Source organism: Pteropus medius, unplaced genomic scaffold (genome assembly GCF_902729225.1).
Source record: "Pteropus medius unplaced genomic scaffold, Ma_sr-lr_union100, whole genome shotgun sequence".
Taxonomy (NCBI): domain Eukaryota; kingdom Metazoa; phylum Chordata; class Mammalia; order Chiroptera; family Pteropodidae; genus Pteropus; species Pteropus medius.
The window spans coordinates 22,785,198-22,801,093 of NW_024349797.1; the positions used below are offsets into that span (position 1 = coordinate 22,785,198).

Sequence of the window (15,896 nt, forward strand, 5' to 3'; positions counted from 1 at the left end):
GCAAGCGCGGCGCGGCGCGGTCGCCTTCCGAGGTGTATTGGCCTGCGGGGCACTCGTAGCGGCCCCGCTCCCGGGTGACGCGCATTTGCGCCGCCGTCGCCTGAGTGCCCGGGTTCGAGTCCCCGCGTCGGCCGCCATGGCGGACGCGGAGCCGGGGGCCGAGGGAGGCGGCGAGGACGGCGGCGGCGGCCGGGGCGGCGGCGCCGTGCGCTTGGCCCCGCTGGGCCCCGAGCAGCTGCGGCGGGTGCTGGAGCAGGTGACGAGGGCGCAGCCGCCCGCCGAGCCGCCCGCCTTCGTGCTGCAGGACGCGGCGCGGCGGCTGAGGGACGCGGCCCGCCAGGCCGCCCTGCGGAGGGGCCCGGACGCCGGGCCCCCGCGTCCCCCGCGCCTGCTGCCGCCGCAGGTGAGGCGCGCGAGGCCCCGGGGCGACCGAGGCGGGCGGGGGGCGCGAGGACTCGGGGCCCGCCAAGCCCGCGAGGACGGCGGCCACCCCACCCGGCCCCGGACCCCCGACCCCCGGCCCCGGACCCCCGCCCCGGCCCACGACCTCCGCCCCCCGACCTTGGTCCCCTGCCCTGACCCCGACCCGGACCCCGCCCTCGGCCCTGCCTCCCCGGTCCCCGAGCCCCCAGTCCCGGCTCCGACCCGGCCCCGCGCCCGCCCCCCGACCTCGGTCCCTGCCCCTGACCCCCGGCCCCCGACCCCGGCCACACACCCCGCGCCCGAGGTGCACTCGGACCGAGCCGCGGCGGGGACCGGGGGCCCCTCTAGAGTGCGCGGGTCTTAGGCCGACATGGCCGGGCCTGAATGGGTTAAAAGGAACAGACGAGAAGGACCTGTCAGGGGGAGGCGCTGCGAGTGCCACCGTGGGGACCTGGGACGGAACTAGCGCAGTCTGGTGCCCCACGGACGTGCACCCCGAGTGCTGGTGCCCGGGCCCGCACCGCTGCGCGCTTAGCGAACGAAGCCTGCGAAGGCGCTCGGCGTGATGCGAACCCCGCTTCTCTGCTGTCGAACCCCGCTTCTCTGGCATCGCTAGCTGCTCGCACCGCTCCTGGCCGCAAGGGAAGCTGCCACCAGAACAGGGTCCCCCCGGCCCGGACGGTCCCGGAGCCGAGGTCCTTCGCATCTTCTGTCCATCCGCACCCCGTTCATCTCCGGGGCTGTCAGTGAGCAGCTTGTCCCCGCAAACTGCCAGAGCGGCGCGTCTTCCCCGGAAGACCGAGGCGGAGGGTAGACTCAGCAGTGCTCGTCGCTCGTTTTGGTTTTTCGACCGGGTGGTTTTGGCTGCAGTTGTACCCAGCTGGTCCTCTGGACCGGAGAGGTGTCTTGCTAAAGTTTGAGAAGACACAAGTGCGATTCTGCCCAAACTCCTTCTCAGCCTCTGTGGGCTTCCGTGTCCTTGTCTGCACGAGGGATGGCCCAGGGGTGAGCTTTGTGGCTCCTACTCTGCTGCGGGAACAGCGGCCTCCCGCGGGAGCCAGGCGCAGCACAAGCGTGGTGGCAGAAGGGTGTCGGTGGCTGCTGTTCGCAGAGCCTCTGCTCCACGCCCCGCACTGTGCCGGGCTGCTCCGTTCTCAGCAGCCACACACCAGTGTTTGTTCAGCGTTTAAAAGATGAGCGACAAGCTCAGGGAGGTCGGCTGACTTTGCCTAGGATCCCTCAGGTGTGGCTGCACTCCAGGGCCTGTCGAATGTGACCACAGCTTGGGTTTGGTGTGGCAGCTTAGAAAAATGTCCAAACATGACATTTTCCATCAAATGAAAGCAAACTTTGATTAAGAGTTAGGCAGCTCGATTGTATTCTGTAGCCAATCTCATTGGGATGATACAAATTCTACCTGCATTCGTGGTAATGTAGTTGTGCCGCCTATTCAGCTAGTACTCTTTGAACCCCAGCTGCGCCATGGGGCCACAAAGGCAAACCAGATGTGTGCCTTGCCCCTAAGGGGGTGATAATGTAACCACGGAGGTAAAACAGGACTCAGATACCTTCTAATCGAGGTCAGACTGCTAGAGACACAGGTAAAGAACTAAACGCATTTAGAGAAAGGTCATTTCTGGCTGGGGGGATTAGAAGAGACTTTGTGGAAGAGGTGGCATCTGAACTAGATTTGGCAAGTGGAAAATGAGGAAGAGGTGAGGCGGTGTCGGGGCTGGGGCGGGTGTGCCTTTCGAGGGCCTGTGGTTCTCTGGGGTGATGCGATCAGAAGACACAGACCAAGTGGCCACTCCCACGGGTCAGATTTGGGCTCTCGTCCCTCCTCATCCTTCTGTTCCTGCCCCACAGAAGCATTTCTAGTTTCTTCCAATACTCCGCGCCCCTTTCCATGCGTCCACCCGTGATTTTCCTTACCCCTGGAATACCTTTTCCACCTGCAAAAATTCAGCTCAGCCCTCCAGCCCCTCTTGGAGGTCCTCTCTCCTGGGGAGCCCAGCACCCCTGGGCCTCTCCTGCCCTCTGCCTCTCATGGCACCTGCTGCACCACGGTGTCACTGCTTCCCTGTCTGCATCCCTTAGGGACCCTAGTCTGCCTTCAGAATCATCAGCGGAGCTTTGGAAAGTACATAGTTTGGGCAGGAGAGCCTGAGTCAGCAGGCGACTGAGGCATGGCGGTGGGAGCTACCCCCCACCTCTAGGGGCAAGAGGACTTGGCCTGTGTTCATGTGTGGCCCCCAGAGATACTCAGTGAGCGTTTGCTGAATGAAATGAATGAATAACGAAGTATCAAGCCTAATACCCAAATGGTAAACTAGCCTTAATAGCAGATTAAACATTTAGATCAGTTTTGCCACTGTGGTAATCCTTAAACAGTAGAGAGAGTGTGTGTGTGTTTAATTACATACTAGTTACCATCCCAAGAGCTTAGAGAAATATTCTAATAACTGGTAGAAAACAAATATGATTCTTAAAAGATATGCAAAGTAAATCTAGTTGTCATTTGATTCGGTGGCCCAGGATTGGGGACTAATGGGATGCTGGCACCAGCTCTGTACACTTCCTCATAAAGCAGTATATTCATTGTCTCTGCTGCGTGTCGTAGGTGTGTCATGTGCATACAGACAGATGTAACCCACCTTGATTTCAGTGAGGGTTTTCATTCTGCTCCGTGTGACATTTTTAGTCACCATCTACTTGGTAAAGGGTTGAGTCTACAGAGGGCCTGTTGGTGGCCCTAAATCAGTGGTTTTCAACCGTGGGTGATTTTGCCCCACAGGGGCATTTGGCAATGTCCGGAGACATTTTTGATTGTCACTACATGGGAGGTGCTATTGGCATCTTGTGGATAGACACAGGGATGCTGCTCAACGTCCTGCAGTGCACAGGCCGGCCACCAGGACAGAGAATCACTGGTCTGCAGTGTCATCGTGCCGGGGTTGAGAAAGCCCGCTCCGGGTGGTGAGCTTTGTCTCTCTTCTCTCGTTATTTCTACTCTGCAAGGGCAGGGACCTTCTCTGTTTTGCTGTCCTCCCCCGAGCCCGACTGCTGTATCCCCGACCCATGTCCCATTGCCTCTGGTGCAGGTCACTGCTCAGTAACTCTCTGGAACATGGTGGACGGCAGCTTCTCCTTTGGGGGCTGCTTGCTGTTACAGACAGTGCTGCTTTGAATCTCCTAGACGTAGATCTCCGTGCCTACACCAGTGTTTCTTAGGGGAGCCAAGAAGCAGCATGGCTGGGTCCAAAAGCACACGCATTTAAAATTTTGTTAGATGTTAAAAAAAAGTTGTTGAAGGTACGCAGCCCTACTTCTAGGTGTGTGCCCTGGAGAAGCTCACACCTGTGTACACGCACATCCGTGAGGGTTCAGAGCCGGCATCAGAGCTCAGGGATGGAGACCACCCGTCCATCAACGGAAGAGTGTTGCTCTCCTACTGCAAAGACCATCAACCCCCTGGGGCTACATGCCTCGATATTGATGAATTTCACAAGCAAGAGAGAGCGTGAAACCCCAAAGCCCTGCCAGGTTGCGGGAGATGATAGCCATTTATGTGAAATTTAAAAACATGGCAAAACTGAACCGCATGTTTTTAGCCATACTACATCTGTAATATAAAAAATGCACAAGAATGATAAACAGCACATCCAGGATGGGACGAAGAAAAGGGCGTTGGGCTGGGCGAACAGCAGGGGGCCTCGCCAGCACTGGGAATGCTGCATGTCTCGGGTGGGTGGCAGGGACCTGGGGTACAGTGTTCTTTGTGGCCTATTTGGTTTCCAGAATTTCATTAAAAACTTAAAAATGAGCCCACATATTGAATTGAGTCCAATTTAGAGTACTAAAAACTCCAAGTAAATAACACGTGGTAAAACTATAAGAAGGATATTTCTTAATGGGTCATGAAATCAATTCACTGGGTTACGACTAGTATTTTTTTAAAAAGCGTTGTAGACTAGATACTATTCTCAGAAGGCATTTATGTATGAATGGTAAGTAGCTTTGTGAACTTCTTATTTATGTCTGCGAATGTTCCCACAGGAACCTACGGATGTGACGTAAAGTATATCACTGTGGTCTGGCCAGAAAGGTTAAGAAACCCAACTCTAAATAGTACATATAGACTTTCATATACGTAAGATGCATTTTATAATTTAGAAAAAATACTTCAACAGTCGATTTGAGAGCAAAATTGTAGAAACGTTGATAAGCATAGTGCTTCTTTTCTCTTTCTCTGTTTCAGCAACTGGAAGCCATTTGCGTCAAGGTGACATCTGGAGAAATGAAAGGCCAGGAACAGCCGGTGCCCCCGCCAGCCGCCATCCAGCCCACGGCGGGCAGGCCAGCCAGCCACCCGGGAGGCCCCCCAGCGTGCTGGGGCTCAGTGTCGCCAGCCCTCAGCTGCTCAGGGCTCAGCCCGTCCTGGGCACCGGGACACAGCTGTGCTTCCTGAGTAACTCACCGTCACCTCCTGTTCAGGTGTTTGTGCAGAGGCCATTGCCTGCCCTCCGACCAGTCTCCGCAAAGACAGTCGCGGCCCCCCAGGCTCTGAATGGACAAGGTGCCACCTTGGCCCTGTTGTCAGCCTCTGACCCCCCGGCAATAACCTCTGTTTCATCCAGTTCAGCAAATTTATTGATTTCCAACCTGCATACAAAACACAGTGAGAAACTGAAAAAGTCTTTAAAAGTGAAAACACGTTCTGGGCGGATCTCTCGACCTCCCAAGTATAAAGCTAAAGATTATAAATTCATAAAAACGGAGGATTTGGCCGACGGTCACCTGTCAGATTCTGACGATTATTCGGAGCTGAGCGTGGAGGAGGACGAGGAGCAGAGGGAGAAGCAGGCGCTCTTCGACCTGCCGAGCTGCTCCTTAAGGCCCAAAACCTTTAAGTGTCACACGTGTGAGAAGTCATACATAGGAAAGGGGGGACTGGCCCGGCATTTTAAACTTAACCCAGGCCACGGCCGACCGGAACCGGAGACGGTGCTGCCTGAGAAAGCCAACGGGAGCGTGGCCCGGGGCTGCGTGGAGGGCAAGACCGTCAGCCTGACTTCCCCGGGGCTGTCCACACCCGCTCTTGTAAGTGAGGAGGCGCCCGGTCAGCAGGGGGTGGCCTGCAGGAACCGTTTCTATCTGGTGACACTGTTCCTGCCCATCATCCTTAAATTAACCCTTATAGGGTTAGGGGAGGGGTTCAGGCAAAGGCCCCGGCAGAACCAAAATCACACTGGGGCATCTGAGGCCCCACTGTTGTCGGCCCCGCTGCCAGCTGAGCGAGGCCACGTAGTCTCCCGGCTGGTGTAGCTGGTTCAGTGAGTGTGTCCAGTGGGGGTGCAGCGGCCACATCAGAGCTGGTGGGTAAAGCCGCTCGCAGAGCGCTCTCGGCCGACGTCCCGTGCAGCGGGTCTTGGGAAAGGTCAGACCGGGCGGCAGTCCGCGGGGTGCCTCCCGGGGACAGCGTTGACACGGCCGGATGTTCTCTCCCTGTTCCGCCCCTCCCAACACCATCCAGAATGGCCAGCCCATGGAAGAGGCGTTGGTGTCTGAGCCAGCAGATGGAAGCTACTCGGCCCTCCCGGGATCAGAGGGACACCCAGGACCTGGAAGTGGCCGCCCCACGGCCCCTGCGGAGCCCAGTGCCGCGGTCCTGGAGGAGAGCAGGGTGGCCCAACCGCACGCAGGCCCTGGGGCAGCAGGTGCGCGGAGCACGGCGAGGAGCAGGGCCAGGCGCAGGCTCGCGGAGGTGCGTCGCTGACTCCTGCCCCTGAAACCCGTTTCTGTGGCACGGTGCGCACAGTTCACTCTGAGGTTTCTGAATCTGAAAGTGAACTACCCAGATCCACTAAACGGTTCGCCGGAAATGGAACTGGATGGATGAAGCACATGGTAAATTTAAGGGGAGCTTTAACCCGAAAGATTTCCTAAGTCACCTGTTCGAAATTACCAGGGTGCCTTATTTAAAACAAGATGCTTGTCTTTGTACGTTTTGGAATAATTTTAATGTGTTTTCACGGAAGCCATTTAGATGACAACAGAAATGTGGTTTTTTTGTTGTTAAAAGTTTCAAGGTATAAAAAGCATGTTTTGGGTTTTGAACCCTGGAATCTCCATTTCAGCCCCTTGAAAGTAGGTTTATTGAATTTAGTTGAATTGACTTGGAAAAGTGGAACCCTAAACTTAATCACATTGCTTTTGGCTAGGATGTATTTCTTGGCCTGGTAATGGCTGGATAAATATCTTCAAGAAAAGAGGTGAAAAATAGCAAGAGTGTGAGATAAGTTGGTGAGACAGCTGGCACCAGAAAAAGTGGCCATTGGGGTCCCTGGCCTCCAAACTCCTACAGACAAAGGGAAGAAGTTTCAGAGGACGCGGGTTTCCTAGTTTCCTGTTCTAGTGGGAAATGTAAATGCTGAGGAACTGGCTTTTTTCCCAGAGGGGCTTGTTAATTAATCGAGAAGGGCTAGTTTTGGGGAGTAGGAGGCGCTGCAGTCCTTGACTTGACCCATTCAGCATCAAAACAGCCACCATCTACTGGGCTTTGCGGGGCGGCTCAGCCACACCAACAGACCTCGTGCCTAGTTCCAGGTGCACCCCACTTCCCTGATGACATAGTTATCATCTTGACTTAGAAGATGAGAGACCTCGAACTCAGCCTAATAACTTGTACAAGGTGACTGCACAGGGAGGTGGCAGATCCAGAATTCCAGTCCAGGCTGTTTGGTGTCGACTAAGTAGGAGCGTGCGACAGGGCGTCCGGGATCAGTGAGGCCCGTCTGCTCTGTGTAACGGCGACTCTAACGTGATGCCATCAATGGTCTATGCCCGATGCCACATCCGTCACACAGAGAAGCAACCAAGGACCACTCTGAACAGGGCCGCTCTCGACTCTTACAGGCGAGGACACCCTGGCATCGGGCATTAACTTATGCACTGACAGTCCACAAGAATCAGGCCCGTCCGGGTGAGGAGGGGACAGTGTGCCCCAGGTGGACACGGCCCCACTCAGGGGAGACGACCCAAACCAACAGCTGTGCGAGAGAGCGAAGCAGGGAACTGAGGAGGGCCCTGTGCTGTGCGCTGGGGCGCTGAGGTGACACCCCAACCTCTGGGGGTGTTGGAAGGCAGCGGTCATTGTTCTCTGAGGGCTTTTGCAAGTCTCAGTCAAACGCTGTTTCTTACAAACTGAAGATCCTCCTTTGCTTTCCCGGTTGCTGACCAGCTGCTGCTGTCTGAACCCCCTCCAGCCCTCGCAGCCCCTGACGGCCCTTCTGACCCCCCAGCCTTGTAAGACTTTGTCTTCAGGACCGCCCCCACTGTCCGCCTCACCCGATTGCCGCCCTCATCCATCCATCTTCCCTCTGCAGACGCCCACACCCATACTTCCTGTTCAGAACTCTCCCGAGCTTCAGAGCCCACAGCTGGCTTCCCATCCCACCCTTATCTTGTCCGCGGTCTGCCTGGGCCCTCAGCAGGTGTCCGTGTCTCCTCTTCCTCCACACCCCTCCCTGTGTCCAGCTGTCACTAAGCCCCGAGGACCGCATCCTTCCTGCATCTCCCTCCCTGACACCCACCCCGTCCTGCCTCGCCCCTGTACTTTGGTGTCCTGGCTGTGGGCTGCCTCGGGACTTGTCTGCGTTTTTCTCTCTGGCACTGGCTGGTGAGCCCTGGAGAGGAGGGAACAGTCCCCACCATTGTGTCCTCCAAGGCCTGGTACCCGCGGCGCGCTCAGTGCAGTCATGGGGCAGTGGAGCTTTGAATCCAGAATTGATCACAGGGCTTTGTTAACGGGTGAACAAGTGAGATCTTCAGTAAAGTAGAACGTTAATAGTTGAGAGTTGCTTAGTTGCTGAGATTTGCGGGAACTACGTCTTTTACGTTCTTTGTTACACCAACTTGTTGGCTACTGAGAAATTCTTGTGGCCTTTCAAAGATGTCAAATGCTTTCTTCTGATAGTTTCTGCACCAGTGTGACCGGGAGGATCTCGTGGAGTTGGCTCTGCCTCAGCTGGCCCAGGCTGTGACTGTGCATGAGTTTCTTCTGATGAAGGTGAGTCGTCTTAGTGTTTCTGAATGATCTAGAGGATGATTGGAAGTTACTTAGAAAGGCATCCTTCACATTTATTTTAGAAAGGGCCAGGCCTTTCGGAATCAATTTGTCCTTTGGGACAGAGCTGAATGGACCTGCTGGTCCTGGCCTGGGGGCCCGGGCCTGCGTGGCCCGGTTTCAGGCCGCCCACAGGCTCTTGACTGTTTCACTTTGCGTGGGAGGCACGACAGGGTAGCAGCACACCTCGGCCAGCCCACGGCCCTCGTCGCCTTTCTCCCCGGCACCCACTAGCCATCCTCACGGCCACCTCTGCTCCCGCTCTGCTGAGCCCTCTCTGCTGATGCCACCCAGGCTGCCTGCACCCACCCTTCAGGGGGCGTCAGCATGACTTGAGGCGTGGGGAGAAGGCCTGGCCCTCCTCCTGCCTACGGCCACGGGACAGCCAGGTCCTCCTGGCTCTTCTGCATCCCCCTCCTTCTCTCCCCAGGCCCATTCCGGTGTCCCCTGCCGAGCATAGTGCTGGACACACAGCAGGCTCTCTGGGGAGTGAAGGAAATGCCCGCCATGGACAATATATCCTGTCCTCCTTAAAATGTCTTGTATTTTTCACCTCATTGGTTTGGGTTTAAACCTTTTTTTGTCATCTTTTATCTTCACTAAGGTTGAAAAAGCTCATCTCGCAAAGCCTTTTTTCCCAGCCGTGTACAAGGAATTTGAAGAGCTGCATAAAATGGTTAAGAAAATGTGTCACGATTACCTCTGTAGCTCCGGCCCATGGTCTCAGGAGCCTCTGGAAATAAACGACAATGAGGTACAGTCTCACGGACGAAGGGTTTTGCTCGTAGTGCTAGCCGAAGGCAGGGTGTCTGTTGAGAAGGAGAATGTCGATTTCTGTAGTGACACCTTCATCGTCAACTTCTTTTTCGTTCTTTTTCCCATCAAGTGCAGGTCTTTTTTTCTTAACGTAAAAGCAATAGACGCTTTTTTCAGAAAGCTCAGAAATGCAGATGAGCTAAAGAAAACCGCACACACCCGTAACCCGCCCCCTTCCTGCTGATGCAGCAGAGACCACGGGCAGCAGGGCGTGTCGCTTCTCCCGTGAGGCGGGTTTGGGGGGGTTTTGGGGTTTGGGAGGCGTACACAGGGACCCACGGCTGCTGTTCGTGGTGGTTTCGACATAGTTCACTATCGTTGTCATCACTGAATTGCCTTTAGCTGTGTTGGGTCCTTGACAGAAATATGTTTTGAAGATGTGATTTGTCTCATTTTGGATAAAACTCTTTGCTGGGCATAGGACACACCACGTGGTCAGTTCCCTCAGGGGCTCTCACTGTGCCCAGCATGAGGCAGGGTCCTCATCCCCACTATCCGTGCCAGTGAGCATGTCCCTGGCTCTGGCAAAGCCCCTGCACGGTTTGCGAAGGGGACGCTGTCAGATTAGCAGACGTTGAACTTGCCAACCCGGTCCTCTTCTAGCCTTGACCTGCTGCCCTTGCTTCCCTGCCCATCCTCCCACGGCCTGCGCCCTCCGATGTCCCCGTGAAATGACCTTTACATGCGCTTCGCCCGTGGACTCTAGCCCAGCCTTCAAAGCAGCTGCAGTGTCCCTGGTACAGCGAGGACGAGACTTGGGTAGGCCATAGAGGCTGCCAAGGTCCCCCGGGCTGTGAGCAGAGAAGTGGGCCAGCTCGGGCTCTCAGCTCCCAAACCCACGTCCTTCCTCCCAACCAGGAAAGGAGCCTGGTTCTGGAATAGGCAGGATGATTTGCTGAAGGCACCAGTGAGAATTTAGAAGAGGGGGCACGATGGGCAAGAAAGCCCCGCGCTATCAGGCCACCACTGTTAAGCGCGAGGTGACACTACAGAGTGTGTGGAGTTTTCTTAAAGATCTTCTCAGTGTGCGCCACACTGTGCTAACCCAGAATCTTCTGGCGCTGACCCGCCACCCGGTCCAGCTTTGCATCGCTCTGCGTTGCTCTGCGGCCCTCACTGGCGACGCGTCCGCGGCTGTAAACGCGGGGCTCTGGCTCCTGGTGTCACCGTGTTCTGAGTGGAGCGTCTCTTGTCCTCAGGTCGCCGAGTCCTTAGGAATCACCGAATTCCTGAGGAGAAAAGCAGCACACCCAGGTCGCAGCCCCTGCGTGCGCACCAGCCAAGAGGCGGCCGGAGAGGCCGCTGGTGGCCAGAAGAGGGACAGCGAGGTGGGCGCAGGCTCTGCCTGTTCCATGGCGACTGCGGCGGCTCGACCCCTTCAGCTCGCAGCACTGTTCTCGGGCCCGAGGTGCTCTGGCCCGCTTGCCCCATCCTAGCTGACCGGGTCCTCTCTTCCCAGGCCGCAGAGGAGGGGCTGGCCTCAGTGAAAAGGACCCGGGGGGCTGCTCTGCGCCAGGACACCGCCGAGTCCCCTGCCGACGGCAGAGGCCCGCGGAAGCCGACCGCGCGTGCCCCGGCGGCCGGGGTGGGTAAGTGCCCCGTGTGTCAGGCCTGCTTTTGGGGATCGGGTGTCCCTGTGGCCGCATTTAAGAGACCCCTCTGGTTTCTCAGTTCACCCCAGCCGCGCCCCCATCCTGCCATTTCACGTCTACCGCTCCCTCCCACCCCCCGTGGGTCTCGAGGTCGCTGAGGTTTTCCTGGGCCCTGTACGCGTGTGCCCAGGACAGCGGGGTCTGTGGCTCGGCTTTCGTGCAGACTCTGCTTTCGGTGCCGGCGAGACTTAACGTTCGAAGACAAGCCGCGCTCTGGCTTGTATTCGGCTCTGGCCAGAACTATCACTTTGAACACCTGGCATACTGAGAATGGTTATCAACCTGAAATCTTACCAGGGCCACCTGATCCCCCGCCTGATGCCAAGGCCCCCAGCTTGAGGCATTCTCCATTTTCCAACTTATTACTTAACAAGTAACGAGTAGGGGAGGGCAGATTCTTTGCCGGGAAGCAGTGACAGCTCGGGCACCTGTGTGGAACCCGGCCCCCTCGCCCGGCTGGTCTGGATTTCCTCTCGGAACTTCATTTGTGTCTGGAAGCTCCCAACCCAAGTAGCAAGGAGAGGTTATGTTTTCATTTTTTGGGGGCAAGAAAGTGAATCTGGACCAGCTCGTTCAGATAGTGAGTGCGGCGAACAGGCTGTGCCGCAGCTCACGAACGATCACGTATTTTCACACACTGTTTAGGTTGTGCCCCTCGAGTGAATGGGGACACGTCCCGCCGTCCTGAAGAAGGCCACGCGGTGCCCGGCCCTGACAGCAACACAGGCACCCCACAGGCGGGCCAGCGGCTCACGGCGTTTGCCGACTCGGCAGCCGGGAGCGGGTCTGCGCATCCCCCACTGTCCTATCCAGGTGTCGGTGGGCTGGGCCTTCACACCCAGCCCGGGACGATGACCCAGGAGCAGGCAGTAGCGTTCCCCACGGAGGAAGCTCAGGGATGCCCTTCAGACCTGGGTGCTGGGGACAGCCTGGGGAGCTGGGCCCTCTGCAGCAGCTCGGCTTCCGCGGGAGGAGCGGCAGCCTCGCTGCCTGCAGGGTCTGGAAGGGCCGAGGCTGGGGAGTCCCGCGAGATGCCTGACCGCCACCTGGGTGGCCAGCCGGCCAGCCCCAGCAAAGCCCTGCGAGCGGAGGTCACAGCCCCTCCACTGGACAGAGCCTCATCCATGGACTGTGCCTACACCACCATGCCCAAGCTGGGGCCTCGGCCCGGCCAGGCTGGATCGCCGTCTGCTGACGAGGGGCTTGGGAGCCACGCAGGGGACTTGGACCAGTTTCCCTGTGGGACAGGGGTGCACACTGACCAGAGGGCACTGGGGAGCGTCCCTGCCGTCGGTGAAGCCGTGGCCTTTGAAATCACCAACGCGTGCCGCGAACTTTTGTCTCAGGGACAGGAGCAGATATTTATCCAGACTCCCAATGGGCTTCTCTTGTCCCACCCGGGTTCCATAGTGTCTGGGGAGGAGGGCATTGTCATACTGACCCAGGCGGAGGGGCCTGCCCTGCAGACGGTCCCCCCGGATCGGCTGCCTCTAGGAACCGTGGAGGCAGAGCCCTTGCAGTGAAACGGGGTCACGACCGCAGCCCTAGGTTTGTACGTATTTTATCCAAAAAAAGTCTATTTCAAGTAATGTATATTTTTCTAATGTGAATACCGACACAGATGAACATTTTATTTATAAAGAATGTCTTTCTACCACACTGTCTGCGTTTCTCTCTCTCCTTCGTCGTACGGGTGGCTGTCATGGACGCCTTCCTCCCGCTGGCCACCTCGCAGAAGTGTCGGAGGCCGTTGCAGTTGATCCCGCTATGACTTGATCATCTGCTCCCTGGTCCCAAATGACCGTCCCTTTTCTCCTTCTGATGTGCTGCTTCTTCACCAGATTGGGTCATACTAGAAGCTGCTTCTAGGTTCAGTAAAAACTAAGTAAGCGAGCCGTTCTGGGCACATTTAACTGGGAAATGGGGAAGAAAGTCATCTTTACTTGCAGTGTATGACTGAGGCGAGTGAGGCGTAAAAGCTAGGTGCCCCGCCTGACAACAAGCGGGCCGGATCCCACCGTGGTGGGGGCCACCGAGGCCCTGATACACGTCTCTGTTCACAGGACATAACCCTGTCGCTAGCCAGCGCATCTTAACTTCGTTATGCAGATGCTACTATAAACAGACAGTGAATTTGCCGACGGGCGCAGACCCGACCCCAGCCTTCAAGGCTGACACACCTGCGCTTGGGGCGCCCTTACCGACCCCCAGGGCAGCGTCTGCAGGGTCCCCAAACACAGATTGATAGCGCAGCGGCGGCGTCACAGCACTGCACTGGCACGTGACCTTAGTACATAGAAAACAGGTGAGAATCTGCTCATCAAGAACTTCCTCTTGTACACACGGTACTCACAGTCTGAGCTACTCAGCCTAGGCGCAAGCGTGAAGAGGCACCAGGGCACATCTGGGACTCACACCACCCGGGCGACGCCACTGCGTGGCCGGTGTGGGCCTTCAGTGAGGATGTGTTTCCGGCATTTACCATGGTCTCTGGCACCCAGTCTGCGTCCAGCCGCTGTGAACGAGTCCTAAATGTGATGAATAACAGTTCCCTTTTCGCTGTGTTTCCTAGAAAGCTGGGGGGCCCTGCAGGTGCACCCCCTCTGCTCTGGGGCACCAGGTCATCCGCCAGGTCGTGGGAGTGGGGAGAGTGGACCCGGAAGGGAGGGGCCGTGGAGACTCAGCCTCTGATGCCCTCTGAGGTCCATGTCTTTAAGATAAGTCTTCATTCTCGTCTAGGGAATAATACACACACAGCATAAAACGTCAAGGGCTGCCGAGGGCCTCTGACGAGCAAGTCGGCCGACCCCAGGCCTCAGTTCCCTCACCCAGGCCACCACTTTCCCGACCTCCACGCGCCTGGCCATGGCTGTCTGGGGACGTGGCTCACATGTTGTCCCGCTCTACACTTCCGTCGTCCTTATGTCACGGTTGGGGTTGGTGGTCAGTCAGTCGTACAGCGAAATGTGAATACTGCTCACTGCTGAGCCTGGCGTCCCGTGATGACACTTTGTCAGCGTTTGTTTTCCCCAGAGATAATTGCCTTGGTTTTTTCCCCCATTTGCTCAGCGTTCTTTTTTCTGTTTGGTTTTTATTTTTTAACAATTATACATGCATGTAGTTGAAAGTGTCGGTTCTCTAAGACTTAGTCTTTATAGACGCAGCTCCTGTTTGGATTTGATACGTGCACGTTGCAGCGTGATTACCACCCAGCGTTGTCACACTAACCTGCGCTGCCACACGACGGCCGCTCCTGTCTTCGCCGCCCTCTTCTCCAGCCACCACCTTCCGGTCTCCAGCTGTCTCTGTGGCGTTTCAGCTTCCATCGCTAAATACCAAGCTTATGCTCACTCGTGGTGCTTCAGTTTTATGCATTTTTATTGACGTACGGAAGATGAACCAATCCCGTGCTATCCCCATTGCCACCACCGCCACCCGTGGACACACGTCCCAACCTTCCTCTTGATAGGTTATCAGCTGGCTGTTTTAACAGATACCAAGGATGCAGTGATGTAAACAAGACTGTTTTATTTCTCTCTGGTCTTAGTCCGTTCAGGTTACTACGACAACCACAGACCAGGCATCTCGCAAATGGGAAGTTATCACTCACAGTGTGGGAGCAGGAAGTCGGAGATGGGGCTCCAGCTCGGCTGGCGGGGTGAGGGCGCTTCCCGGTTCACAGCCGGCACCTTCATACTGTGTCCTCACATGGTGGAAGGGACCAGGATCTCACCGGAGCCTCTTTGAGATAAGGCACTAACCGCATTCACGAGGGCTCCGCGCTCAGGATGCCAGCGTGCCCCAAGACCCCGCCGACTCATACCGTCCCCTTCCTTTGGGGGTTAGGATTTCAATGTGAATTCCGGGGAGACACATTGAGACCACGGCACCTCTCAAAATGTGAGCTGGTAGGCACTTGGAGAGCTGGGTGGCTTTGCTCTGGAGGTGGTCCAGACCCAGGCTGCTTCCTCACCCCTAGGGTGGCCCTCTTCACGGAGGTATGGGAGGCTCAGGGCCCCCTTGTGTCTGCAGCATCCCCCAGTGGGGGAGAAGGAACAGGAGCACACACACCTTTTAAGGCCTCTGATCTGGAAGGTGCAACAGGCTCTCTGCTCTCATCGGTCACATGCCACACCTAGTCCTAAACCGGTGACCCCGGGCCAGCCTAAACGTCAGCGAAGCAGAGAATCAACAGTGAAGGACAACCGGTGGCCTCTACCAAACCTGCTCCTAGGCCGGCTAAGCTCAGTCTGGAGAGGCTGGGGTTGGTGCTCAGTCCAAAGCCTCAGCAGCTTAAAACACAAAGGTGTTTCTTGCTCACACATGTCACTCGTAGGTTGGTGGGAGGGCTGTCTCATTATGGCCAGGTGGGGGACCCCGGCAGGGGCAGCCACATGTCCAACACTGCTGGTGGCCACACCAGAGGGAGAGGACTCCAGGACAGGTCAAAGTCACAATGAAATGTGCTTTTGTGGCCAGAACTAGCCATATGGCCTCACCCAACCACAAGGGAGCTAGCGGGGCAGGCTGCCGAGGGCCGAGAAGGTGGGGTCCAGGGATATCTGGTAAACAGATGAGTGGCCAATCAACTGTCGAGTCACTTTATCGTTTGTTACCTGCAAATGCGGTCTGCAGCCGAGCTGTGTGTGGTGTTGTGACTGCTTTAGTGCTTTTGTATAACCTTTGTGTTTGGTGGAATATATATGAATTATTAGCTTTAGTTTTCATTAAACTTATCATGAATTCATCCCCAAATCCTCCCCAATCCCGTCCTGTTTCTGTTGGTATTTTTATATTTCCGCACTGTCTTTTTGGCCCAATTTCTGGAAGCAGAGATCACTGTGTGGTCAAGCCACCAGTCGACAGAATTCCAATACCAG

The 15,896-nt window shown here is 56.5% G+C and overlaps 1 protein-coding gene across 1 annotated transcript; it reads left to right on the forward strand.

The window, feature by feature from the left end:
* Positions 1-78: 78 nt before the first annotated feature.
* On the forward strand, positions 79-12,678 carry ZNF839 (zinc finger protein 839). Its single transcript, XM_039884272.1, is given in 9 exon segments — positions 79-403; positions 4,682-4,799; positions 4,802-5,523; positions 5,957-6,187; positions 8,399-8,491; positions 9,153-9,302; positions 10,564-10,692; positions 10,824-10,953; positions 11,662-12,678. Coding segments are annotated over 9 exon segments (2,718 nt in total). The 5' UTR covers positions 79-136; the 3' UTR covers positions 12,540-12,678.
* Positions 12,679-15,896: the final 3,218 nt, after the last annotated feature.